The sequence below is a fragment of the Vigna unguiculata genome, chromosome 5 (assembly GCF_037176805.1).
Source record: "Vigna unguiculata cultivar grain cowpea cultivar isolate G323 ecotype 2 chromosome 5, ASM3717680v1, whole genome shotgun sequence".
NCBI lineage: Eukaryota > Viridiplantae > Streptophyta > Magnoliopsida > Fabales > Fabaceae > Vigna > Vigna unguiculata.
In genome coordinates this window covers 51,269,171-51,296,824 of record NC_140796.1, presented here as the reverse complement: position 1 = coordinate 51,296,824, position 27,654 = coordinate 51,269,171, and the positions used below count along the sequence as shown (strand labels likewise).

General features: G+C 30.7%; 2 protein-coding genes across 8 annotated transcripts; both read left to right on the top strand.

Moving 5' to 3' along the window:
• The first annotated feature begins 339 nt into the window (after positions 1–339).
• On the top strand, positions 340–15,811 carry LOC114184096 (kinesin-like protein KIN-4C). Of its 5 annotated transcripts, none has more exons than XM_085674057.1 (28): positions 340–647; positions 3,406–3,526; positions 3,645–3,791; positions 3,925–4,077; positions 4,176–4,423; positions 4,572–4,711; positions 4,889–5,013; positions 5,373–5,409; positions 5,495–5,586; positions 5,684–5,800; positions 5,877–5,990; positions 6,113–6,196; positions 6,281–6,440; positions 6,859–6,959; positions 8,060–8,158; positions 8,262–8,375; positions 8,450–8,566; positions 8,668–8,748; positions 9,013–9,084; positions 9,164–9,257; positions 9,335–9,366; positions 9,543–9,628; positions 10,309–10,380; positions 10,490–10,720; positions 10,818–10,962; positions 11,093–11,182; positions 11,287–11,808; positions 15,117–15,811. In XM_085674057.1, the coding sequence occupies exons 2-28, from the start codon at positions 3,416–3,418 to the stop codon at positions 15,561–15,563; spliced, it is 3,831 nt and encodes a 1,276-aa protein (XP_085530183.1). In that variant the 5' UTR covers positions 340–647; positions 3,406–3,415; the 3' UTR covers positions 15,564–15,811. The 5 variants fall into 5 exon arrangements, with proteins under 5 accessions (XP_085530183.1, XP_085530182.1, XP_085530184.1 ...); XM_085674056.1 differs by having other exon boundaries at positions 3,395–3,526; XM_085674058.1 differs by lacking the exon at positions 340–647 and having other exon boundaries at positions 3,013–3,526; positions 10,493–10,720.
• A 7,260-nt stretch (positions 15,812–23,071) lies between these two features.
• LOC114183587 (uncharacterized) lies at positions 23,072–26,488 on the top strand. Of its 3 annotated transcripts, none has more exons than XM_028070660.2 (8): positions 23,072–23,905; positions 24,022–24,513; positions 25,014–25,164; positions 25,284–25,566; positions 25,663–25,735; positions 25,822–25,912; positions 26,004–26,083; positions 26,168–26,488. In XM_028070660.2, exons 1-8 carry the CDS (start codon positions 23,849–23,851, stop codon positions 26,333–26,335), a joined length of 1,395 nt encoding a protein of 464 aa, XP_027926461.1. In that variant the 5' UTR covers positions 23,072–23,848; the 3' UTR covers positions 26,336–26,488. The 3 variants fall into 3 exon arrangements, with proteins under 3 accessions (XP_027926461.1, XP_027926462.1, XP_085529197.1); XM_028070661.2 differs by having other exon boundaries at positions 23,075–23,905; positions 25,017–25,164; XM_085673071.1 differs by lacking the exon at positions 23,072–23,905 and having other exon boundaries at positions 23,923–24,513.
• Positions 26,489–27,654: the final 1,166 nt, after the last annotated feature.

The following is a 27,654-nucleotide window of genomic DNA, read 5'->3' as shown; positions in this document are numbered from 1 at the left end:
ATATATATATTAATATTTTTTCTATAAAATACTTATTAGCAAAGGAAAAAAATGTAACTTAAGAAAAGACTCTATTAAATGTTGGTAGTCAGGTGTTTATATTTTGATAAAAATTATTTATTGACAAAACTAAAGGATGATTTACATCCAATGTCATGGAGAAAAACTATAATTTATAAATCCTTTTGGAATTATATTTTTAAATTTTAAAATTAAATGTTTTCTTCCTAAAAGACTAGTGTACGCACTTAAAATCATGTTAAGAGCGAAAAATATTATATATATACAAAGGCTTCCAAACATTTTTGGTCTTCAAAGATTGAATACATTAGACACCAATGATTGTGGAGAAGTATCCTCCTCTTCATGTCTTGTTTCTCTCTTACCTAAATTTCTTTAACCACCAACATCATCAATAATCAAATTATTGCAGTTTTTCTAATCAGACATTCTATGTTCCTTAATTTCTTAATCTTTGTACCACCATATTGGTTTCATCTATCTTCATCATCATCATCACGGTGTTATCTGAATGGGTTAAATGTGTTTGATTGTTACACAAAATAAACATGTTGCAAAGAGTCACAACCAATGCATATTCATGGTGAAGACAAAACAATCCAAATAGCTGGAACAAAGTCTCCAAGGTATGTATCTATGTCAGAATTATATAGCTTCACGGTTTTCTCTCTTGCTTTTCAATTATCTATCATTCAACTATTTATAGCCAAATTTATCTTGACTTCACAAACTTAATCATTTAGAAACGATGTAAATTTCTTGATTTGTTCTAAGATGATGCATTTGCTTCCACTTTCAAACACTTACCCCTTTCTATATGTTCACCAAATTCTGAGAAGCTTAGAAAAACGAAGCAAAATGATTGTAATGTCAAACAAAAGATAACACCACTACAATGGCCTAATTCATGTATACATTGATGGCATGAAAAACAAGTAGAAATATACAAACCATAATCACATAATTCTCGCAACTCCAACCCAAATTTCTTATAGCATTACTTTATAAAATAATAAACTTGGGTTGGAAAAATAACTCTACCAATATGAATACAAAAGTTCAACAGATATGGAGGATGTGGTGGCTGAAACCCTCAAACCCATTCACAAGGAGAATCATTTTCTCAAAGGAGATTAAGAAAAACTAACAAACATACCTATTTAATGTTTTATTCTACAAATGCTCAGAATCATTTTCTCAAAGGAGATTAAGAAAAACTAACAAACATACCTATTTAATGTTTTATTCTACAAATGCTCATCGTGTCCGAACAAATTTTTCCATGTATGGAATAATACATACTTCTTTACATATTAAAAAATAGTGGTTATGGGTGAACAAACAATTTCAAAACATTTCAAACAAGCCACAAATACATCAAAATATAAATAATCCATTACGATTCCCCTTGTTTTCATAGCAACGTTCCAAGTTTGCAAAAAATCTACTAACATTTTACATTTTTTTTTAATAGTCTTCTGGAGCTAACCCTAAAGGTTGATACTTCACTAAAGGCAATGTTAATTGCATCTATTAAAGTAAGATATTTGTCATTGATAATGACTTGAGGGAACATGTCCAATCTTATAAATAATTCTCTAAGTCCTTCAAAAGTTCAAATAAAGTTGTTTTCACATTAGTGACTTGTTAATCATACAAACATAGAAGAGAAGGTCAATCCTATAAACGTCATACCTACTATCTCAAACAATGACAACTTATATTTATTGGTTTTGTAAGTATTTTACATCAACAATACAATGTTAAATGTATTTAGAAATTTAATTGAAACGGGTGTGACAAAAAAAATTCTATGACAACCTACGAAGACTCGTTATACCTACTCTAAGGAATATCATTGGCAAGCTGTAACTATATTATTAACTCTAATATTTCAGCTATGGATCTTCTCTATATCTCTTATATGTATATCTAACATTGTAGACGTGTTTTATTGTTGTGACATTCCTTATATCATTTTCTTTCAAAGTTACTAATATGTTTGTCGACTTCACTAGACTTTTAGTCAAGTCAACAAACATGAAATACTCATTCAGTTTTAATCTTCCAACATAGGGGTGATTAACTAATGTATCAACCAATTTGTGATTTTGACTCTCACATATTACCTTCAATACCCAATATTATTCAATATTACAAATATGTTTACCTTGCAATTTAAAAAGCAACCACATTTTCTTGTACTAGTCACCTTTAAATCATGTTTGCATTTTTTATACTTCCCACTTTTTTCACAACCTAACAAAATATGTGTTTTTCGACCTATTGTCCATTTGCTTCGTATGACCTCAATATGAGAACTACAAATTCAAGACCAAAGGCCACCCTACACATCCATTGAAGTAAGTCATCTCGCATATACCTGTACAAATATATTACAACATAGTTACGTGACTCGTCAAATATAAACAGATGAAATTGTATTTACCTCATTTGTTGTTGTAAAAGGACCAATGCAATCTTCTCTAATACATTCATCTAAAGATGTCACAAACTCTATTATATCTTATTCTACCATGATTGAACAACTTTTCTACTTCATTGGATTTCTACTCTACAATTAGGATTTCATATTTAGATTCAACAATCACCACTAAATTCTCGTCTCTATAATGATTACAAAACAACTTAATACCTTAGTACTGCATTTACACAAAAATTAAAATTAAAATCACAAAACTCATGGATTGTATATTCTATAATAAAAAAATTAATTTTATAACTCGGTATCAAAAGATTTTTGAATTGCACAATTCAAACAAAAAATAAAAAAAAGTGCAAAAAAAAAGAAAACACTCATAAAACACACAATGCAACAAAACTATCTACCACCACTAAGCTCCACAATCTCTCCAATGGTCAAAACGCAATAAAATCACTCCAACACTTACTAATACCAAAATTAATTTTCAGAAGGATAATTTTGGTATTTTTGGTAAGTAAGGGGGTTGGAGGTGGAAAGCATTTAGGTACATGAAAAATATGCCCATAGACTACTCCACCGTTAGTTTCCCGTTCACGCTACAGGCGTGATCACATTCCGCATTTGAATTCGACCCGAACGCCTTTTTCGCCATCTCCGTTTAATGCAAAACAAAACCACGTCCTCTTTCAAATATCCAAACGTAACGTAAACCCTTTCGTTTCATCCTATTACTTCTTCTCCACGACGAGGAAGAAATCCTCTCTTCTGTTGATTCTCCCTTCTGTTCTATCTCACACTCTTGCTCACAAGAAACTCACGCGAAGCCTCTTTCTTTCTCTTTTATGCTTCAGAACTTCACGTGTTTTGATGCTTCGTGTGCTTCACATTCATTACGATATTGATTTTTGCGATAAATTACTATTATAGTTCCCAAACAGTTAAACAGAGATGATGGAGACCGAATGCGTGCGAGTCGCGGTGAATATACGTCCATTGATTACGTCGGAGCTTCTTCACGGTTGCACAGATTGCATTTCGGTTGTCCCCGGTGAACCTCAGGTGATATATTGTTTCTGAATTCCTAGATGTTTCTAGATAAGGTTTTTTTCGCAATTTTGGAGTTTATTTTATTCTTTTAATCGTAAAACCATGAAATTGATACTGGTTTCTTCGGTAGGTGCAAATAGGATCACATTGTTTCACGTATGATTTTGTGTATGGTAGCACGGGGCTACCTTCCTCTTCAATTTACGACGATTGTGTGGCTCCGCTTGTTGATGCATTGTTCCATGGATATAATGCTACAGTTCTTGCTTACGGTCAGGTATAATTTCAAATGTTTTTGGTTATTTTGCGCTCGTGATGATTATGAAATGTTTGCTTGGGAAACTTGTGCTTTTTTAGCTATATCCTACAATTGTTGTTGAGTGTTTCTTAATCCTTTCTCGTTTTGCTAGACGGGCTCCGGGAAAACATACACGATGGGCACCAATTATAATGAAGAGGTGAGTAGTGGTGGAATTATACCCAGGGTAATAGATACCATATTTGACAGAATTAAGGCTACAACAGATTCCACGGAATTCTTGATCAGAGTATCATTTATTGAGGTGAAAAGAATGTTGTGTTGTTGATTGATGAAGACAATTTTTCTGATATTGTAAATTGAGATCAAACTTTTAGAGCTTCATTTGCTAAAAATTGACAGATATTCAAAGAAGAGGTTTTTGATTTGCTTGACTCTAGTACATCTAAAGGAGAGGCAACATCTACGACAAAGGTTGCTGCACACCCCACCAGAGTTCCCATACAAATCAGAGAAACATTGAACGGAGAAATAACACTTGCTGGGGTGACCGAGGCTGATGTTAAAACAAAAGATGAAATGGCATTGTATCTCTCAAGTGGTTCATTGTCACGCGCCACTGGGAGTACGAATATGAATAGTCAATCAAGGTAAAATGTCATAAAAATGTTTTCAGATTCTTTTACTTTGACAATAAATGTAAACTAAACTTATAGTACCAATAATACGCATGAAATTTACAATGAAAAATTAACTTATAGTATGTTAACTGTATGGTTCACATCATGTTTCGCCTAGTCGTTCACATGCTATCTTCACAATCTCAATGGAACAAAAGAATGGTGACGACATCTTATGCTCCAAGCTCCATTTGGTGGACCTAGCTGGTTCTGAACGAGTGAAACGAACTGGTGCTGGTGGCTTGCGTTTAAAAGAAGGTATTTGTCATTGTTAATGATACAACGCAACCGAAATATAGCTCTAGGAATAAAGGGTTTTGTACAGAAACCGTATTGATTCACAATTGTTAAAATATAAAACTTTGAAAATAGAGTTGAAGCCCATTCTACTAGCTGAGTTCTTTGTAATATTCAATTGTTGTTTTCATGCATTAGGAATCCATATCAACAAGGGTTTATTAGCTCTTGGAAATGTAATAAGTGCACTTGGAGATGAAAAAAAGCGAAAAGAAGGAGGACATGTGCCATATCGTGATAGCAAGTTAACTCGTCTACTTCAGGTTAAGCAATACATGTAGTAATTCTTATACTCAGTGCATCTGTCTTGTCTATTGTATCATTTGCATAACGATTCTTTGAACGATGTAAAATAATGTAAGAAATAATAGGACATAAAAATAGAACTTTTGTGCTACCTTGTTGATACTGCACCTCGTCATTTGTTTATGTATTAAAACCTTTGAACTAAAGTATCATGTGGATAGAATGTATTGCCAATCTATCTCGGAACTTGGTTTAGAAAACCCGTTACAGAAAGTACGTGATAAAAAGCTTTGTTTGTAGTGATTACTTGAACATATATATGGAATGGATTTAAATTATTTCTATCATGACATGCAATTGAATGATGAATATGTAGGATTCTCTGGGAGGAAACAGCAAAACTGTGATGATAGGTACATACTTGATGCATGATGGAATTTTTAAATTTTGTGTTTCATATAGTCAAATGCATCATCTAACCTGTCGATAATGTTACAGCATGTGTTAGTCCAGCTGATACAAATGCTGAAGAGACATTGAACACCTTAAAATATGCAAATCGTGCTCGTAACATTCAGAACAAGGCAATTGTAAGCGCATTGTATTCATAATTTTCCATCCCTTGTTCATTTTTTTACTCTAGGCAGGGTATTTTGTTCTTAATAATTTTGAATTTTATTGTTCTAGATTAATCGAGATCCAGCGGCAGCTCAGATGCAGACAATGCGGAATCAGATTGAGCAATTGCAAGCTGAGCTTCTATTTTATAGAGGTGATACAAATGGACCAATTGAAGAGGTTCAGGTACATCATTTCGATTGTGCTAGATTTGTTTGAATGTTTCTTATGTCATGGTAATATTTTTCCCTTAATTTTTCAGATTCTTAAACACAAAATATCCTTACTTGAAGCAAGTAATGCAGAGCTAAAACATGAGCTTAAAAGACGCCAATTAACTTCTGAGAATGTTGCACAACGTGCTCTTGAGACCCAGGTTTTCTTTTGATCCTTACTCCCTTCTCAGTTATTATAAATTTTCTGATTTCCTTACAATATCTCTGTAGTGTTCTCTTTTACTTCATGTGCTGGTTCACTCACAGTACTGAAAATGTTTAGGTTGAAAGGGACCAACTACTTTTGAAAATAGAATCACTTCGAAATGGTAAATCATGGGAGGAGATTGACTCAAATTCGAATCAGGTTTGAATGTGTTATGTCTTCATGGGTGGTTACGGTTTTGAGAAGTAGATCAATCACTGAAGTATGCTCTGAACTTATTTATAGGATTATGCCGTAGTGAAATCTTATGTTTCAAAGATCCAAGATCTGGAAGGAGAGTTGCTTCAATTGAAAACTTCGAGTGCAACGAATTCAAGTCATTTTGTTGACTGTTTTGATTCTGATGACGATGGATATGGATCAAAACATGCTTTATTTGCACCTGGTTTGTTTACTTCTGACTGTGATGTCAAAGCCGTTACTATATCGGGATATAGTGCGTTGGGAATTTCTTTTTGTTATTGTGGTGCGGTACATCTAACAGGAACCGTTAAAAGATTGAAAATAAAACTATACCTCTATTAGTACGAAATTACTTTTTCAAAGGAAGAAACTTATTGATAGTGTTACACAAGAACTATGAATGTGATGGTATGAAATAGAAAATTGATGACACTTACGTTAAAGTATTGGTGACTAATTCTTCTTAGTTGAGACAAGATCACTATTAATTTTGAGATTACATAATTGATTCCAGACATATAGTGCGACATCATTTTGAATTACTTATATTTCTTTCTCTGCACTTTGGCATTTTATCTAAAATATTTTAGATTTTTAAAACATTTGTATCTTGTTTGTAGATGAAATGGAAGATGATGAAAAGGAGCTAGAACACTCGTCTATTCAAGAAAAGTTGGATAAAGAGCTCAAAGAATTGGATAAAAAACTTGAACAAAAGGAGGTAAAATTTTCTTGTCTAGCTAAGCCATTTAGCAAATTCGTAAACTACACCAACATTTGATCCGTTTTGCCTTTTTGAAAGTTGTATTATGAAGCCACGTTTTCCATATAAAAAATGTTTTTTGTGTGAGCAGTAATTTTGACCACATTTTTTCCTTCTTTAAAACCTGACGAGCTGTAGCTACCTTAAGCAGGTTCAAAGGCACAGTTTCTTTGCATTTTCCTTTTAACATTCTTAATGGTTTTGAAAATAGGTTTGTAGGTTAGTTTTCATTACATTCTTTTGTCTCAGGAGGTTGTCGTTAACTTACTCTTTCATTTGAAGGTAACGGAAATGTCCAATGTTTCAATCATCCTGTTACTATTTTTATTTCTAGCCGCTCTGTTGTTGACCTATCATGCAATAAAAAAACTCAGGTTTAATAGTAGTTACTATTTCATAGAATTTGGGTTTCGGTCTAACCCAAACTTTAACTTGACAAAACTAGATTGTGTGAAGAGAGGATTTCCCAAGCATTACAATTTATATATAAGCCATATCTCCGTCACTAAGCAACAGCTTATAAGTTATAACACCCTTGATCTTATAATTTAATTCAACTCCATAAAGCTAGCTTAAAGTATGAGGATTGTAACTTTGAGTTATATGGAAGTCATATGTCTAGGTGATGTGTAACTAAATGCAAACATGCAAATAAGGCTGACTCGGGGTGACCACAATTAAGGTGGGTCATCGGTAACTACAATTAGGGTAGTTTTGCATCACTGTCATTATATTAAACTCAACCAAGTCATTGATTTAAAATGGATGAGATTTGCTCTCGGTTTGTCCCTTCAAATCAGCTTTGGAGAATAACATTTGTTTGTTGGGGTGGGTATATTGTATATAAAATGTCTCTAGAATTTTGACCCTGGACATTCTAGTAGGAGAAATTTGACCAGGGAACGAGTAACACATTTTATATATCAGTTGCATTGCATATACAAACAAAATGCTACTTACCAATGCAGATTTGAAGAGGGGTAAATCTTTTATATTACATGGTAGGGATGTGACTTTTTTAACAAGTTTCTACCTTTTATTTTTTTCTCTGGTTGAAGGCTGAAATGAAGCTTTACAGTAATGCTGATGCTTTAGTTCTCAGACATCATTATGAAAAGAAACTTCTAGAGATGGAACAAGAGAAGAAAGTTTTGCAGGTAATTTACTGTCCTGTGCAAGGACATCTAATAATGTGCTTCTTGGGAAGTTTGTTTTACATTTAAAAATGTTGTGACAATCCCTTCGATATTTTGTTGGTAGAAAGAAATTGAAGAACTCAAGTGCAATCTTGCGGATATTTCATCCACTTCTGATGACGGTTCTCAAATGCTGAAGCAGGATTATCTTCAAAAGTTGAATGCTCTCGAGGCACAGGTGGTTTTCCTATTTCGAATGTGTCAATGTTCAATGCATAAGTTAATGCGATAAACTGATTATTTTCTTTATAGGTATCTGAGTTGAAAAGGAAACAAGAAGCTCAAGCTCAACTCCTGAAACAAAAACAGAAGACTGAGGAGTTTGCAAAAGGACTTCAGGATGAGATCCACAGAATTAAAGCACAAAAGGTGCAATGATCCAGTGAGACATTCTATTTGTAGTTACTACCAGAAAATTTGTATTCTCTTTGGCACTCCTCATTGTTTATTCCCCCCCCCCCCCCCTCTAGGTTAATCTTCAAAATAAGATTAAGCAGGAATCAGAACAATTTAGATTATGGAAAGCTTCACGCGAAAAAGAAGTTCTCCAGGTAAATGCAAATGGGAACATTTCTGCTTGTTTCTTTAATAGCATTCCATTCTACAATCATGTAGACTTATAACACTTTCCCAACTTCTGGGAGTCCTTTTTGATTCGATATTGGTCTTGTCTATACTTTTTTGGTCTTGCTCATATAGAGAGGGGACCAGGTAACTCTTTTTTAATCTTTAATACAAGCACAACAATATCTCTCACCAACACTGTTTCAACACATAATATCAATTCTTCTAATACGTATTTTGATTACTACCAGCTTAAGAAAGAGGGCAGAAAGAATGAATTTGAGATGCATAAGTTGGTAGCGTTGAACCAGAGACAAAAGATGGTGAGTTGATGTTCATATCGCCTGTCGTTATGATCTTATTTGAATTCCATTTATCCCACTATTCAAGTGTTCATTGTAGGTATTGCAAAGGAAGACAGAAGAAGCTTCCTTGGCCACGAAAAGGCTGAAAGAACTTCTGGAATCTCGAAAAGCTTCCTCACGTGAAGCTACTGGTTAGGATATTTTATGGATCGTATGGCTCTTTTTCCTACTTCATCAGCTTACTGATACCAACAAATTGTTTATACAGGTGTTGGAGGTGGGAATGGCCTTGGAGTTCAGGTACTGCTAATGATGTCTATGTAAACTGCATACAAGTCAATTGTCCTGGAAATGCTGGACAAATTAAAATTTTTGCAGCTTCTATTGGCAGACTGAGCGGGCTTCACATCATATTCCATAAATGCTAATAGATTGTTTGGTATCTGCTATTTCACGTGTGTTTTTCTCTTTGAAAGGCTTTGATGAAGGCAATTGAGCATGAGATTGAGGTCAATGTCCGAGTGCATGAAGTTCGTTCAGAATGTGAACGTCAAAAGGAAGTGTATGTTCCCTTTTTTTGTCTTTAAGATTCAAATCAGTTGATGGCATGCTTGATTAAATTTGTATGATTTTTAAATTTGAAGCAATACGTTGAATGGAAAATACGTCGGAAATCCCATTCCTTTTATACGTGTACGAATATTATAATTTATACAAGCTCAACCTTTATAAATAAGCCAAGTATGATTAGCCAATCTGAGTGATTGGACATTCCATTATTACTTAGTCATTGTATTGATTTTGTTGTGTGCCAAATTTGGTTGCCCTACTTTTCTATATAAGTCAGTTTTAACATGTGAGAACACTCAGACTGATTATTTTCTAACTTTCATGGTATTCATGTGTCTAAAAGTATCTGCTGGTAAGTGGATGTTATCAACACTGACTTTTGAGCGAGTTTACAAAATGATTTGTAATCGGTGATTATCGTGGGTCCTTTAAGCATTCAATCACGGATGATAGAGTAAAACAAAATCTAGTAATTTTTTTTGCAATGAAATCTATGACATTTGGTTTGAGTTTGAGCATCCAGTGATTTCAGGCTACAATGCTAGATGGTATGACAATTATATAGTGAAGATTAAGAAGTCTGTTACGCTTTACTGTATATTACAGTTTTTCTGTTTCTATTTTCTTAGAGCTTTTCTCACTAATTCATTTACTTATTTCTTTTAATTACAGGAGGGCTAAAATGGCTGAGGAGATGATGAGGTTAAAAAAAGAAACACAAATGGTGAATCAAAACAGTACAAGGTGAAATTCCTTGAAGTTAACTATTTTAACTACAATAATTAATTTTAAAATCTTTTTTTTTTGTTGACAATCTATGTCTGACAAATTCTCTCTATTGCTGCTGATATAGTAGTGATTGTCCTCCACCAATGTCTCCTGGTGCAAGACATTCTAGGATTTTTGCCCTTCAAAACATGCTTTCGACTTCTTCCGCAACTCTAGTGTCTATGTTATCCCAGTTGTCCGAGGCAGAAGAGCAAGAACGAATTTTCAGTGGTAAAGGGCGTTGGAGCCAAGTTCGGTCCCTTGCTGATGCCAAGAATATGATGAACTATTTGTTCAATATTGCGTCTTCGTCCAGGTTTATTACGAAGTTAAACTAAGTGTTAAATAAATCACAAGAAATCCAAAATTTTCCGTGTGCTTGACATCTTCCTCTGGGGTTTTCTTGATCACAGGTGTTCATTACGAGATAAAGAAGTGATTTACAGAGAGAAGGAAATGGAAATAAGAGATTTAAAAGAAAAAGTAGTGGGGTTAAGCTACTCACTTAGACAATCGGAAAAGATAAAAGCTGAATTGAGTCACAAGTTAGAATTGCAGGTTTGTGTTTAGCTACATATTTTCTATCATTTAGATAAAGCATTAATTAAATAACTAATCATCTTCCTTAACAAGTTTGATTCTTCAACTATTTAATGTTTTTTCTCGAATCATTTGAACTGTATGGCAGAATGACGAATCTTTGAACTCAGAATACGTGGGAGATTCAGAATATTCTGACTCGAATGTTGGAGGTCATAAGTATGACTTGTGCAATTCGGTAGGTCTGACATATCATATAACTCGAAGCACTTTTAGCTGTTGAAGTTAATGGGAAATAGTTGATTAACTATTTAATTCATTGCAAACTTGTTTGAACTTCAGGAATACCGCCGGTCATCGGAGGATATGGACATATATGAGACAGAGTCAGAATATTATGATTTCACAGATGACGAGTGGGAAGAATCGGGAAAATTAGGAGTTAGGAAAAGGAAATCTAAAACAAACATGGAAAATAATGAATCCAATATCAACAATTCAGAAGATTTAGGAGAAAATTCAAGAGATTTTTTTGATACAGCTTGGGAAAGTGCATCAGACATTTGCTGCTCTTGTAGCAGAACCTCATTATGCAACACGACAAAATGCGCCTGCAAAGCAATGGGCAGCAGTTGTGGCAATTCTTGTGGTTGCCAAGTAAATAATTGTGCAAACAGAGCATCGATATCAAATGAATCAAAGGAAGGGCCAGCACAATCTGCAAGTATTGAAGAAACAGATAAAGATCGTCTTCTTGTTACTCAAGGTGCAGAGTTACTTCAGGGGGCACTGGTTGATAGGCATCCCGACACAAACAATGACCACGGGGAGAGAAAACCTCTCTCCGACATTGGAAATACACAGGTGCGTGCTTCTCAGTTGTTCTTTCTAACGTCAACATATGTTTTAGATTAAAAGCAACTATCTTCACAACTTTTATCAACACATTTTATATAAAAAATGACAAGTAAACTTTTTTATACTGTTAGAACTAATTTATTTTTTTAAAATGACTTTGAGTTAAAATTCATTTTTGAATAAAAATCTTTAATATTCATAAACAAAATTATCAAACTAGTGTACATTTTTATAAAGTAATATAATTTTAAGAAAAGATACAATTTTGTAAAATTGATATAGAAAATATATAATGGTAAAACAAAAATTAAATAGTTACTTAAAAGACATATGTAACTGCGTATTTTTGATCAAATAAAATAATTACTATTTGTTGTTAAAGAATAAAATTATCTAACAAATAATATAAATATAAAGATTTTTGGTTATGAATAAAATCACATCGATGATTTTCTTCATCTAGTGATACGTTAAGATCGGAACAGTTCAAAATTTTTAAATATAGGTGTTTTAGTTTTTTTTTTTTTTTTTAAGTTGGTGCAATTTATTTCAAACTTGTCAAAATGGATAATTAAAAAAAAATGTGAATTTCGACAAGTTATGCTAAATAGACACCATTTCATTATGAAAAAATCATGTTAAATTGATATGAATTTCTTACTAAAAAAAGTAAGTTGTGTTAGACCAACACTATCAAAGTCATGTGGTCCATAAATGATTTTAATTAGTTTGATGTACTTTGTTTTATATATTTTTTAATTTATAGTAAAGTTGTGTCAAGATATCACGATTTTAATTCAATTAACATTTTTAGATTTTAATTCAATTAACATTTTTAGAGGAAATTATGCCATGATATCATGACGTTAGTGTGTTTTTTTATTAACTTAAAGTCGCGTGAGATTGACACCACTTTAGTATAATATTGTAAAGCAAAAAGTTGTTTATGGAAAGAACAGCTTCAAATTGGTGTTTTTCCTAACCTGTTAAAATTCTTCATTTATATTTTCCGTGATTAAATGAAAAAAAAAATTGATGTATGAATCTACTAAAAAATATACTTACATTTTTATGGAAAGAATTATTTTTTTTAACAAGGAATTCATATATATATATATATATATATATATATATATATATATATATATATATATATATATATATATATATATATATATATATATGAATTATAGCACACTTGTGGAGTACTTTAATCTTTTACATAAATATGTACATGTTGACCCTGTACATAATAGATGCAAAAAGCCCAAACCTGAAGCCACTACAAAAAAGCTTCCCATGGGGACAAATAAAACATATACAAGAATGCAATACAAATACAAACACGTAGAAACTTGACACTTCTCTACTCACATAGAAAGTTTAACCATAATAAGAGTATACTGTGCAACATTCCAAAATAAAAAGGAAAAACAAGTCTCGAACAACACCCCCATTTCCTAGTGTTATTTGTATTCCTATGAAGTGATAATTGTTGGTCTTTTGAGTTCTTTGTCTTGCCTTCACAATTCAAGCCTTATTGCCATGCTATCATACTTCATTTAGACGATGTTATTTTTGAACACATGAAACACTTACGGATATAGAGATTACCAATTCACTGGGAGTTTAAGCACAAGGAAGGACACAAAGAAGTTAACATTATGAATTTTGTGTTTCATCCAAGTCCATTGCCTAAAATTTCTTCTAGACCTACCTTCCATTGCCTAAAAGTTACCTTGTTTCTCTGTTTCCAAACTTCCCTGATGATTCTTAGCCTCATGCCTTTCCAAAGGAGATTTTGCATACTATTAAGGTTGAGAAGGTTAAATTGTTGAAAATTGTCTTAACTTGATTACGATGCACCAAAGACATTCTTATCTATCTATTACACATGTTTCACACATTTGAGATATCTTACACAAAAAGAAAAGTTGAGTCACACTCTCTTCACAATCTAGACAAAATTCACGCAAATTATTTTTTAACTAGACCTTCCAACCTAATAGATGTGCCTTCGGAATTGTCTTGGTGTTACAAAGCATTTTAAATTCACTTCCGATATCCCTATATAGGTCTCCATGTAGAATATTATATGCATAATCTAATGTTAAAATACCGTTATCATCTTCCTTCAAGACCTACTTATCTAAGCTTCCTTTGTTAAAACTTTGGCCGATTATAGATTGAAGAAGTTGTAGCTCCTAATATGTTTCCAATTCCTGTCTAGTTCTCCTCTATGTTAGATTCCACTTCCAAGTACTTTCATCCAAATTCCCTACCTCCCTTATTATTATTATCATATAAAGCATAGGGAACTACAACTTAGTGGTTCATCCCCTACTCGTCTATCCTCTCAAAACTTTACTTTGTTCTATTCTCCTACACTTCATTCCATCTTTCCACCATCATGAGTCTTTCCTAAATATGTTATTTTGACACAAGTTTTCTCCTGGATTCATACTTTGTTTGACCTCAATACCTTTTTCCACACACCATGGTTCTTAGTTCCTAGTCTCCACTTTCATTTAACTAATAGGACTATATCAAAGTTTTTAATATCTCTTATGCCCAGTGTCCCTTCCTCTTTGGATTTACATAAGTTGTCCCATCTAACCTAAGTTTGTTTATCCTCAGAACTCCATCCCTAAAGAAAATTTCCTTATAATTTTACAAGTTCATTGCCTATTTTTTTGGCTCTTTGAAAAAAGATAGAAAGTATAGTAGTAGTGTTGAAATTAATAATTTTATGAGAGATACTCAGCTAGCATAAGATAACACTTTGTCTTTTTATCGAGCTAGCTTGTTTCTTACTTTAGATATCATGGTTTGTTATAATTGTTTTTTCCTTCGATTCCCCATTTTACATGCCTAGATACTCAAATGGTACGCAATTCTTTTATTTAAAATTTTGTCGCTAGAAATTTATAAGTATATAAATAAGTTTTTTTGTATTTCTATAATGTTTGTGTCGAGTTAACTGGTAATAATAATATCTTTTTAAAATTATGAGCTTAGTTTGTAATGCTTAATAGTTTGTATAGATACAAAGTTAAGGGTAATGTGTAAATTAATTTTTTTTGGTTTATGCAATTATGTCAGGATTATAATCAAATTTATAATATAAAATTGAAATCATACTTGTTAAAATCTTTTAATATCGATTTTTTAGATATTTAACATTTAATATCATTCTATAAACCACATACTCCAAATTTTTTTTTTAATTTTGTGTTTTATATTACTATTTAAAAAAATTGTGTTATATGTTGAAAGGCTATTTGTAATTTGTAATTTATAATTTGGTTTGACAGATGAAATCAAATGCGAAGAACGAAAATCCGAAAAGGAAATTGCCGACATCCACCGTAATCATTGTTCCTTATTTGCAGCCAGAGAATTTGGAAGTGGAAGAGGAAGTAGTCCCGAGACGCAACCTTAAACAGAAAAAAGAAAGTAATAGCAGGAGTGAAGCAAATGTTGGTGTGAATAAAGATAGAGCATCACATAGAAGGTCGAAATCGAGACCTGAAAACGCTGCCTCAGTCCCTAGGGCAGAGGGTAATTTTGTTGAACCAGATGTAGCCACCGTCAAAAGTCGAAGGAGTGCCCGAAGATCATCAACATCCAATACCCATGGCGTCCCATTGTGGGACAGGAATGCATCAACTAACTCAGATCAATCTCATGTTTTTGAAACAAGGACTCCGGTTCGATACAAAAGAACACTAGACCAGAAAGAGAACAACAATCGACGTTGATCACATTTCTTTCTTACAATTTTCTTCCTTCATGCTTATAGGAAACAAACACTAGATTTTCATGTTTATATCACTCTTTTCGCTCCATTTTTTTGGTTCTTACACTATTTACTATTTAAGCGTTCCACAGGTTTCACAAACACCGGCACCATTTTCATATCAGGTTGAAAGCTCTGTGTTTGTAAACAGATTTTCAAAGTCTTTTCTGCTGAAAGGCCACAGTATTGTAAATATATTATTATTATTTATTTATATTATTATATTATTATTATTATTTGGTTGTCAGGACCACGAGACATAAAAAAGTTGTGAATTCTGTTTCTTTTTCTTCGATCTAACATTGGTTGTGCATCTTCTTCATCATAGTTGGACTCTCTTAAAAAGAAGAAAGTTACAGAAACTGATCTTTAAATATTAAAAATTATAATAAATGCGTTTTTTTTAAGTATTGAAAAAAAAAAAGTAATTATCCATAAGTGACTCATTAGGCCAGGAGTAACTCTTGCTGGGCAAGGGTTGATACTCAATAAATGTTGATATTTGATTTATGGTTTGGCTAGCAAAGAGAAGACTTAAATTCTAGCTAAATAATAGACCATGTTAATCTGGATACCTTTGCTTCTTCTGTATTCTTTTATTCTCTTAATTTTTTCTTCATCGTATTAAATGTATTTCTCAAAAAAAAATATATAATTGATCTCTCTTTTCCTATACTTATAGAAACTAAAGAGAAGACCATAAAAATCATCTCAAATTATTTTAAAACAATAAAATAAGTAAATACTATGTTTAATAAATTAAACGTAAAAAATACTTATCAGATATAATGATTCATGTTTACCTTCACCTTGTTATATTTTCATGAGTGAAAACTTTTAAAGAAAAATTAAATAATAAATATAAAAAGTATATCATATTTTAATGGATAATAATAAAAAGAAAAATACACATAATTTTTCAGATGGTGATACACTCAATAGAAAGCAGACTCAACAGCTCACACAAAATTATAACAAATTACATCACTTAGCCAAATTGATATATAGATTCAACATGCATTATAAATATTATTTATTCATTGTATTAATCTTATTAACCCAATCACATGTAAGAAACAACTTTTCCTTTGTCGTAAGAACAAAATATCGTTGGTTTATATTTATTACTTCTATCTAGGACATGTAAAAGGTGTTCTCTTTTCTTAATTCTCTTTCTTTGCTCACATGATTAATATTTTGCTTCTATCAGCGACTCCATTAATGGACCAAGTTAGGTGGTGGTTGCTGCCAACACCTCTCTCATAGGAAAAAAAAAATTCTTTATAAAATGAAAGTTGTAAATCCGTAATCATGATTATTAATTAACAAACCAGTGCTCTTAATAAATGGAAACGAGAAGTGTTTGAAGAACATTTGAATATTCTGATAAAAACATCTAAAAACTCTTAATTTTGTAATATGCATAACAATGATATTTGTTTGGATTATTCGAGAAGCAGAGAATTTGATTCAAAATTTTGATTAATGATGGTAAATTATGTGGCTTGACGAATGAAGAAGTAAAATAGATGATGGAACTAAATTTGGGAATGAGGAATACTAATTAAAAAGCTCTTTTACCAAAAGAAAGAAAAAAAAGCATTAAATGTGGCATGAGATGTGAACTATGATATCTTCATCCTTCACTGTCATCTTCTGTAAATGAATTAGGTCGGTGACTATGGCCTTTCCTTTGCTACATTTCGTTTCTTCAACCTCAATTTAATTTAAATTGACATGCCACATTTTAGGACGCAAATTTTTAAACAAATTATAACTTTAAGTTATCCTCTCATAAATATAATTTTACTTCATTTTTCTTTTTAATTTCTTAATCTCGTATCATTATTAAAATTTTATCATAACTCTTATCTATAATAATATATAAAGACGATTTTTTTTTGTCCACATTTCAAAATATTAATTTTATCTTCTAAAATATAATTATTTATAAAAAATTTAAAAATTGACCGTTACTTTTACAAATTTTTTGTAAAATCGTCTATTATATACTCTTCTCTTTTTTTCTATTTATCAACAGTTATTCTCTCATCTTTTATGATATATTTCATTTTATTTTTAATAAATATAATTTTATTTAACATATTACAACTTAATAACATTACATTATCATCACCTACTAATATAATATCATATATATTTAAAAAATGTATACACTATGTACACTAGTTTCAATATAAAAGTTGTATAAAACTTCCATTCAGGTAAAAAAATATTAATTTTTTAGAAAAAAAAAAGATAAAAGTGATCTTTCATTTTTAACCGGTTAAGAAAAACTTAACATCTTAATTAGACTAATATTTCAAAAGTTATTTGTTGTCGAATGAATCATTTCATACAAGAAATACAAAACCCCTCGAAAATCACACTAAACTCATATTAAAAAAACATAATTATATAAAAAAATATATACTTATTATATGAAAAAAAAATTATACCAATAACAAGATGAATCAAAAAAAAAATATCATTTACAATCTAATTTATTAATAACATTTTTTATTCCTCTATTTATAGCAACGACTCAATATTTTTCTTTTTGTTTATTTTTTACTCAAATGTGATTTTTATATTCTTTTAAAAATATTTAAAATGGTCGCTTTTAGTTAAATTAACATCAACGTCTTTCCTCCCATTTTGGAATTAGACAATAAACACGTAAAAAAACAGTTGATTATTGTACTAATACATGTCAACTCATTATCCTCTAAATAACGTTAATGCTGATCCAACGAAATAGACTGTATTAAATCTTTTTAAAAATATGGAAACAACATTAAGTAAAACAAAAAGAAAAAAAACATTAAATCAATATAAGTAACAAAAATATTATTAAACCTATTCTTATTCTTTATGCTAATTAACTTGTCTACACAATAATTACCTTAAAAAAAATGCTATATATTAAACTTTGTGTGTAGACATGGTATATTATGTTGGAATTCTCATCGAGTCAATTTATTATATATATATATATATATATATAAATGGTATAATTTTCATTCTACAAGTCAGTTTTGTGGGTTAAATTAGGCTTAAAAGTCCACCTCTTAAATTATAAATTTATTATAATAGAGTTTATGAATTAAAAAAGAATGATCTAGTCTGAGAATTATTGGGAATGTTGGGAAATGAAAGTTGTTGCCTATAATAACTAAAGTGACATTAGCAGTGGGAGAAAGTTAAGGGTAGTCTTCAAAACCACAAGTATTCCTGGGAAAACCACAACTCAACAATACTTATTTATTTCAACTTCCCTCTTTTATAAGTTACTTTTAATTCAATACATACAAACAATAAATCATTAAACATTTCCTTTGACTCCGCCATATTGTAAAATTATTTATATTATTATCTAAAAAATTCAAAAATATACTAACTAATGCAATATTTCTAAATGTTTTTTTACTTTATAATTAATTTAATAGAAATGGTAACAGAAATTATATTTTAGAAAACGCGTTATTAATTTGATAACATTTAAACCTTTTTTTCGTATATAGACAAACGCCCCTCTACCACACAACTTTCTCTTGAGTAAAGTCAACACAAATTTTATTTAAGTTTATGAAGTAATACACTAAACCAATGATAAAGAGAGTAAATATTTTATTACTTAAAATATATAAAAAATTATATAAAATTAATATTTTTTATTTATCTAAACTATTGTATTGTATCTTTTCAAACTATAAAAATCTCACTTTTTATTTATTATGAAAAAGTATTTAGAAGACACCACTTGCTATACATGGGCTGTTGAAGATGTAAATTACCTTTAATTAAATTGTTGTGTAAAGATACGTTATATTTTTCTTATAAGCTAAAATATAAAATTGTAACTTGCCATTATTTTGTTGTTTAACCTAAGAATATATTATATTATGTTTTAGCTCATCAGAAAATTTACAACATTAAGATGCTGCCCTTTTAAATAAGTAAATTTTATTTTGTCGGAACTAAGGTAAATAAAGTTAATGGTTAAATATGATTTTCATTCCGTAATGAAAATTGGAATTAGTCTATTTTTGAAAATTTAACCTAATTTACTATCTCAACTTTAGAAATACGTAAATTTAGTTTTTTTAATCAAATTTTATTAAAATTATTTTATGTTTTAAACATGTTTTATGATAATATTTGAGTTATTTACACTATTTGACACATTTTCGCTTCAATATTAACTTAGAAGTTCGTTTGAAACGTCAAATAAACTCAACACGTCAAATAAATTTAACAAAAATTTGTTAAAAAGACTAAATACAGGTATTTCTAAAGTTGAAAGATTAAATAGGATCAAAGTCGCAAAAAAAAATTATAATTTTCACTGAAAGTTAAGTAACCAAAAACATATTTAATCATAAAGTTAACATCTATTAATAGTGCACATAATTTTAACAATTAAACAACAACAACGTTACAAGTTTTACTGTCACATGAAATATTATTATGCATATCCCTCAAATCATATTGGAAACTTTAGTGAAATTTAAGGACCAAAAGATAAATATATCATGATATATGTGTAAGGATTGTCATCCAACATTATTATATTCATGTCATGACTTATTATAACTTAAAATAAGACATTATAAAAACTAATCAAACTAATGGATATGTAAATATACAACAAAATATATAGATGTTAAAGTGAGTTATTTTGGCTTATCCTAGGTTTGGTTGAAAATAAGTGAGTTTAAATTGGTTCACTTTATGTAAAAAAAAATTATAGTCCGACTTAATCCATCACAAGTTAGTAAGTTGACTTACTTAATTGCTTGGACACAGATGAAGCAAGTAACACAAAACATAATAACAAATTAAGAAGAAAAGGAAATGTAGGGTTAAGTTGAAGGAAGACGAAGGAAAAAAACTTCAAATAGTCATAACTTTTGCTATGGATCTCAGATGGAGATGCTTCACAAATGAAAATTGTTAGAAATGGGATGACAAATGCGTTGACTAATACCTAAAAGGGATTAGTAGTCTAGAATTTTCAAAAATATATCATTTAAGGTATGTTTTTTTTTTCTTAGTATTTTTCATCCATTTTTCTATGTTGTACACATTTATTTGAGATATCCATACTACTTCAAAAAATTTGAAAGTATTGGTGGTGTATTCTTATATTGTACATTAATTTTCCATAATTCTAATGGAGGAAAATATTGACAAACTTTAAAAAAAATCTCACAAATTAACTTTTGTTGTTTTTATAACAAACTTAAAACAATATATATTAAAAGTTTTTTTTTTTTGTATTAGTGTGATATGAGACAATATTAGAGGGAGGAGTGTTCTCAGAGAAGAACAAGTCTTTTTTTGAATTTGTGGAGTCAAAAATGTAGTTATCATTGTGCAAGGTGTGAAACAAAGAAAAAACGAAAAACATAAGATTTTATTTCAAAATTATAAAACAATTATTTTTCTTTTAAATATGAATAAATTACAGATAATTTCACTTTAACCTATTTTGATTTGGTATAATTAATAAGTAAAATACGCTAGTTATAATAAATAAATAAAAAATTTCAATCCAATCCAACTTGATCATATACAAGTCATTTTAACATGTTTACAAAAATTATATATATTATTTTCTCTTATTAAGATGAAACATATATCTAAAAATTAGTGTGCATTCGATTATCGAGTAAAATTGATAAAAGTACAACAATTGAATTTTCAAAATGTATAAAACAGTAAAATAACTTAAAAAGAAATTAAAAATACCACGTATACGTAATACATATATAATTAAATCAAATAAATGTTGCTGTATCTGATTGATGTAACCATGTAGGCCAGATGCAAATCTTTTTGAGGGTTTTCTTCGGAAATATTTGAGGTTATAATTTTTCTCTTGAGACCCAATTTATTGGGCAAGAGTGTTAAAGCTCATCTCATCTTCCTGCCCTACCATTTTCATGCCACAAGAAAGCTCTAGAATCATTAAATACAATTACTGTTAATTTATTTCAAAATTTTTGTCCTCTTGTCCAGAATAGCAATGGTGTTGATTACCATCAATGTCAATTAATAATAATCTCATATATAAATAATATTCAAAATCTTAATAATATTATAATGTTGAGAATTCTAAATGTAAATTTAAATATCCGAAGTCTATGTTCTACTTTACATAAAAATAAAATTGAATAATATATAAAATAATTCTATAAATATATCATTTTAATATTTTAAATCAGAAATATTCTCAAGGTTTTTTTGTGTAGAATTTAGGACGGTAAATGGGTTTGTCCAACGGACCAGTTCATCAGTTTATGTTAAAAAAACGGATTGGGTTGAAGATTTCAATTCTTCAGTTTTCATTTTAGTTTGTTCTATCCAGTTCATCGGTTTGATGAGCCAAAATACAGATTAGTCTGTCCCGATCCATTAACCAATTTTTAAAAAATAAAATCAAAATAATTAACCTTTTTATATTATATATTTTAATATATTAATATATAATAGTACTGTAATTTAAATTATTAACGTTTATAAATTAAGTCTCAATTATAATTGTTAGTTATATAATTCAGTGATTTAATATATAAATGTAATAATTATTTTAATTTATCTTATTAAAAACATTAACTAATGAATATTAAAAGTTAAAAAATATTTTATTTAATAAATATATTTTTAATATTAATTTTTATATATATATATATATATATATATATATAAATTTTAAAATTAAATTTTTTTAAAATTTTGAAAATAAATTAAAAGGTTAAATAAAATGACAGGCCAAGAACGGACTACAAAGCAGGTTAGAGTAGTCTGTTTTGTCATCCTAATATATTTGAGAAATATATTATTATTATTTTTATTTTTATTTTGCAATGAATTATCTCGAAGTACATACCATTAAATTGCAAACGAATGTAAAATATAAGTTCATTAGTTTTTAAATACTCCATTTCGACTTTAAGTCGGATAAATAAGGTTATCAGAGTTGATGACTTCGTCTGAAGTAATAATAGTTTTGAAATTTGTTTATTTTATAACTGTTCTGGTTCAAAATATTTATTATTTTTCATTATTATTATTATTAGTAGCGTATGTGTATATATATATATATTTTTAAATATAAATAAAAGTATTTTAATAAATAATAATAATGTAATATTATTAAGTTAATATATAAAATAAATTTATATTTATTAAAAATAAAATGAAATGTTAAAAATAATAAAATAAATAAAAAATTATTTGTTGATGAATAAAAAAAAACAGTATTATAAAAGTTAATAACTAATTTTAAAAAATTTAGTAAATAATTATATTATAAAAGATAAAATTAATAAAATTAATATTATAAAATATGAAGAGAAAATAACTTTTTTTTTTATATATGATTATAGATTATAAATATCGATATATAAAGAATGTGACAGTATTACATGTACAGTAACAGCATGAATCATCTTAAACCTAAAATAGTTTGGTGATGATGTATAAGGATACTAAGAGAAGATGAAGATTGGGTTTAATGATGTTTCCTTAATCGTTTCGAGTAAAAAGGATGAAAAGTACTTGCCCCTTCTCACAAAACAACAAAGAGTGGCCACAGTTTCTCACAGACAAAATTCACAGGAAATGCGTGAATGGAAAGGAATTAGGTTAAAACTCACCGCCATTCCTCCTCATCCCACGTTTCAACTCCAGAACCAACCTTCACTGCTACACGTCACCCACGCTTCATTCTTTCTTTTTTCTCCATTCTTTCCAATTTTTACCTAATTCATATATAAATCGCTCACTATATATAGTTCTTGCGTTCACACACACAAATACAACTCTTACATTCTCATTTATCATCTCAAATTTATTTAAAATGAAAAAAAAAATGTTAGCATCATATTGTAATCGGTAATTAAATAAAAATGCAATAAAAAATTTGTTGAAAAAATAAAACTGATTTTAATTGGATATTGTCTTGGCATGGATTATGAGTATAAAAGTGTACGTGAATAATGCATATGGTGAGAGAGCATAGTGGAGAAAAAAGAAGTGTGTGTGGGAGAGTGAGAGCGGGACATACTCCTACTTTGTTCATAAATGTTTCGATTTTCTCTGTAACCCCATTTAAGAATTTTTTCCATTCTGAATTCACGAACACGCGCACTAACCATTAACAAAGTGATACTACTTCTACTAATAGTAGTATTGTATTGTGATTAGTTCCGACTTGTTGCTTTGCTTTGTCACCACCAAATGAGTGCTCAGCAAAAAGAAACGGAAAATCATCACACGCTTTCGTCCAATCCAACGGTTTCTCTTCCACTTCACATGCTACATACATACTATGTTTTCCCTTTAACTACTTCTTTCCTTGTATTTTAGGAACACCCAACATTCAATTCAATCCCGTGTTGTTGTGTTTGTAGGTGGATGATACAATGGGGGTAACCGGTGAAACCTCGCATGTAAACAATGAGTGGAAGCGAGACAAAATTCAGTTGGAAATACCGACCACAACATCGGAAGACTGTTGTCGGGATTTTGTTGGAATAAGGATGCCGCTCACGCCAAGTCCAACTCCTAGTCAGAAGAAAGTGAATTTTCTTGTGACTTCTCGCTCTGTCGATGCTCCTAGACCTTCTTCTTCTTCGGCTTCCAGAGGCAAATCATCCATGAGAAACATCTTGCCCAGGTTTGGCTTCAAGAATCGTCAATCGCTTGATGTTGAAAAGGCTGTTACCGCAGCTTCAGAAGCTTCTTTTTCCGGCCATCAAGAAAAGTCCTCCATCGCTAGATCAGTGTCTCTCACCAAGATATTCACTCCTAAGATTAATAGAACGTCTTCGTTACCGGTAGAAGAAATTGGGCGTGCAAACGTAGAATCTGCTCTGGTTGGAACTCTTGGTGCTTCTCCATACGTAAGATTTCAAGCCTAAACAATTGAGTTTTAAAATCACTATTTAATTAATGGCCATCTTGTCTTTTTAATAGCAGAATTTGACATAAGGATTTCATTATTTGCTTGATTTCTCCCACTGAAATTAAAATTAGCGTTCAGTGGAGACTTATAATAATCAGGGTAATTTTTTATTTCTTTTTTAGATTTAAACTATAGGAAAATAGGAACAATGAACACTGAAGTTTTGTTTTAAACGATTGTATTTACTGCTACTTTTTTTGTTAATAGCTCGGTGCTTCTTCCTTTTCTCCGCTTTTTTTTTCTGATAAATTATTACTATACTAGGTCAATTTTTGCAGAACATGTAAGTACATTTTTTAATTTATGAAGAATTGATGAAACTCCATTGTGTACCGAGTAATCATTTCCCTTATTTTTCTGCTGTCACTTATTTCTGGTATGAAATTGTGAATGAGTGATACATCACATAAATGTGCTTTAACCTGTGTGGTCCTTTAGCAGGAAAGAGAGACGCAGGGGATGATAGCTCGTTCTCGTTCAGTGCCTGTCAATGGCAAAGAAAAAGGCGTAAGGAGAATGGATTCAGTTTTCCGCATCATTCCTTCCACTCCTCGCGTACACGAAGTGAATGAATCAACAAAAGATTCTGGTATCTTGTTCTATGCACTTGAATGAGTATTCATAACAAATACTTTTTTACGTCAAACTCTAACAAGATTATCTGGATTACGATAAATATTAACACTATATTGTAATTGTATGGCTTAGACAATGGTGGTGGTGAAGATATTGGTCAAGAGGAAGCGGTGTGCAGAATTTGTCTGGTTGATCTATGTGAAGGAGGTGAGACATTAAAGATGGAATGCAGCTGCAAAGGTGAACTGGCTCTGGCTCACCAAGAATGTGCTGTTAAATGGTTTAGTATCAAGGGTAACAAGACCTGTGATGTGTGCAAGGAGGAAGTTCGGAACCTCCCTGTCACTCTCTTACGGATCCGAAGTGTTCAAACCCAGAACACTGGAGCAAGGTCCGAACAGGGAGATGATTACAGGCATGTGTTTTTGTTTTCTTACATAAAGTGTTCTTGTTGTGTCTTTTTTAGTATCATAAACACAACAATTCTTAATTTGTCTGTTGAATTTGACAGGGTTTGGCAGGAACTCCCGGTGCTTGTTATTGTCAGCATGCTTGCCTATTTCTGTTTCCTTGAGCAGCTGCTGGTAAGAATAGAAGTCCTATCACATGATTCAACACAATCAAAGTTATAAATTTTTCTATAGCCTGAGTTATTGAACTCTCTCTGTAGGTTGGAAAAATGGGAACCAGGGCAATTTTTGTCTCTCTTCCATTTTCATGCGTATTAGGCCTACTCTCCTCCGTGACATCAACGACCATGGGTAGGTTCACCAAACATACTTGATAAACATTGTCAAAATACTCGTTCGTGAAATTCATCACTGTCTGTCCTAAATTTTGTTTGTTTTCCAGTGAAGAGCAAGTTCATCTGGTTATATGCATCTGTCCAATTTCTTTCGGTGGTCCTATTCGCCCATATATTTTACCCCTTGGTAAGATTTTGATACCTGCAAAATTTTCACTGATATTGTTACTTGAGAAATTGTTTAGATGTTAATTTGATGTGTGAAGTTCAGGTTGGTAAGCATGCGGTTTTGTCGATCCTTCTTGCTACATTTGCGGGGTTTGGTGTTGTGATGAGTGGAAGTTCAATTGTTTTGGAGATTTCTCGATGGAGAAGAAGATGGCTAACTTTATCACAGCAGCAACGTGGTTCTTCGTCGATGATACAAGAAGGGCTATGAAATGGTATTGTCAAGTAAGGGAATTGGAAAAAACTGATTTTCAATTAAGCCCTCACAGGATTTTACTTCAGTGTACATGTGCACCAGACTTCAATGTACAGCTTATATATTGTCGTAATAGAGAATAACTTAGGACTAGTGTTTTCCCTTGCAGTGGTTATTTTTTTGCTTCAACTATTTTTCTGCAGTAAAACAGCAAGAGCATGAGAACACTATCCAAATCCTTTCTGTCAAAAACAGCCTGTCGAAAATGGTTTTTCTAATAACTTTGAAAACTTTCTTCAAAAGATTTTAACAATTGATTTATTTCTGGGCTAGTGGATCAGATAATATATGGAATTCTAATCGCACTTACTGTATGATATGTATGAATGTTATGATTTTACTGTGACTTACGTTCAATGAATTGTAAGTCCTCGTATGTCCTTATCTTTGTGTATATGGAAAACAGAAAATTGAAATACGAATCATGTTTGTTGTGTCGGGATTCATGTTTTATAAGGTTAACTTTATGCTTTTTTTAATGTGAAAGCTACTCTGGGTAGCTTCAACTGAACATGTGTTTATATTGTCCATGACGTGTTAGACTCGTGAAAATATAAAAACTTTGAACAATTTAAACTAAAACGCCAAAAATAATTCATTTGATCAACTATAAAATGAAAAACAAATGAGTTTAGAATAACCATACAATCAACTCAAGTATATTTATAACTCCTTTAATAATAATTATGAGAAGCAGTGTTGAGGAAGAAGCAACAAACTTCGGCGACAACTCTCACTGTTTCAGAAGGAAAAAAAGAAAAAAGTTGCTTGCAAAGCATTGTTGCTTCCGAAAGTAACATTGTCTCTCCCATATTTCAAGTGTTTTGGAAAGCTCTTTTAGGAGTACATTTCATATGGGGGTGTTTCGAAAAATCCATTCTGGAAGCCATTATATGTGTTCCAAAAAATATTTTTTGAAATACATTTAAATGCTTCCAAAAAATTCTGTTCTGTAAATTTTATTCTAAAAGTTCTTTTTCAAAAATTTCGCACCAGAAATATTATTCTGAAAATTGTGAAAAACTTGTCCAGAAAATCTCTAAAGCATGTATTCTGAAAGTTAGTTTCACGGAGAGTAAAATTGTCATTTTGCAAATATGATCAGGTGCACAAAGAACTTGTGGGAGTGCGGAAAGTAAAAGCCTTTGAGGCATTGTGATTTGTATGACTTACCCAAACCTGTTTTCTATTTTCCTGAGCTAGAGGGACGTTCAAAAAGTAAAAGGGTTCTATCTATACTTTGACTCGATAAGAGCTTCTAAAACATATGTAAT

What these genes read in the sequence shown, in the direction of transcription:
- LOC114184096 (XM_085674057.1), top strand. Translation starts at nt 3,416, where the DNA reads ATGATGGAGACCGAATGCGTGCGAGTCGCGGTGAATATACGTCCATTG. An exon ending in TGAATGCTCTCGAGGCACAG is followed by an intron (nt 8,376 to 8,449) that starts GTGGTTTTCCTA and finishes TTTTCTTTATAG; the next exon opens with GTATCTGAGTTGAAAAGGAA. An exon ending in ACAGAATTAAAGCACAAAAG is followed by an intron (nt 8,567 to 8,667) that starts GTGCAATGATCC and finishes CCCCCCCTCTAG; the next exon opens with GTTAATCTTCAAAATAAGAT.
- LOC114183587 (XM_028070660.2), top strand. Translation starts at nt 23,849, where the DNA reads ATGAGTGCTCAGCAAAAAGAAACGGAAAATCATCACACGCTTTCGTCC. An exon ending in CGCTTTCGTCCAATCCAACG is followed by an intron (nt 23,906 to 24,021) that starts GTTTCTCTTCCA and finishes TTGTGTTTGTAG; the next exon opens with GTGGATGATACAATGGGGGT. An exon ending in GAACAGGGAGATGATTACAG is followed by an intron (nt 25,567 to 25,662) that starts GCATGTGTTTTT and finishes TGAATTTGACAG; the next exon opens with GGTTTGGCAGGAACTCCCGG.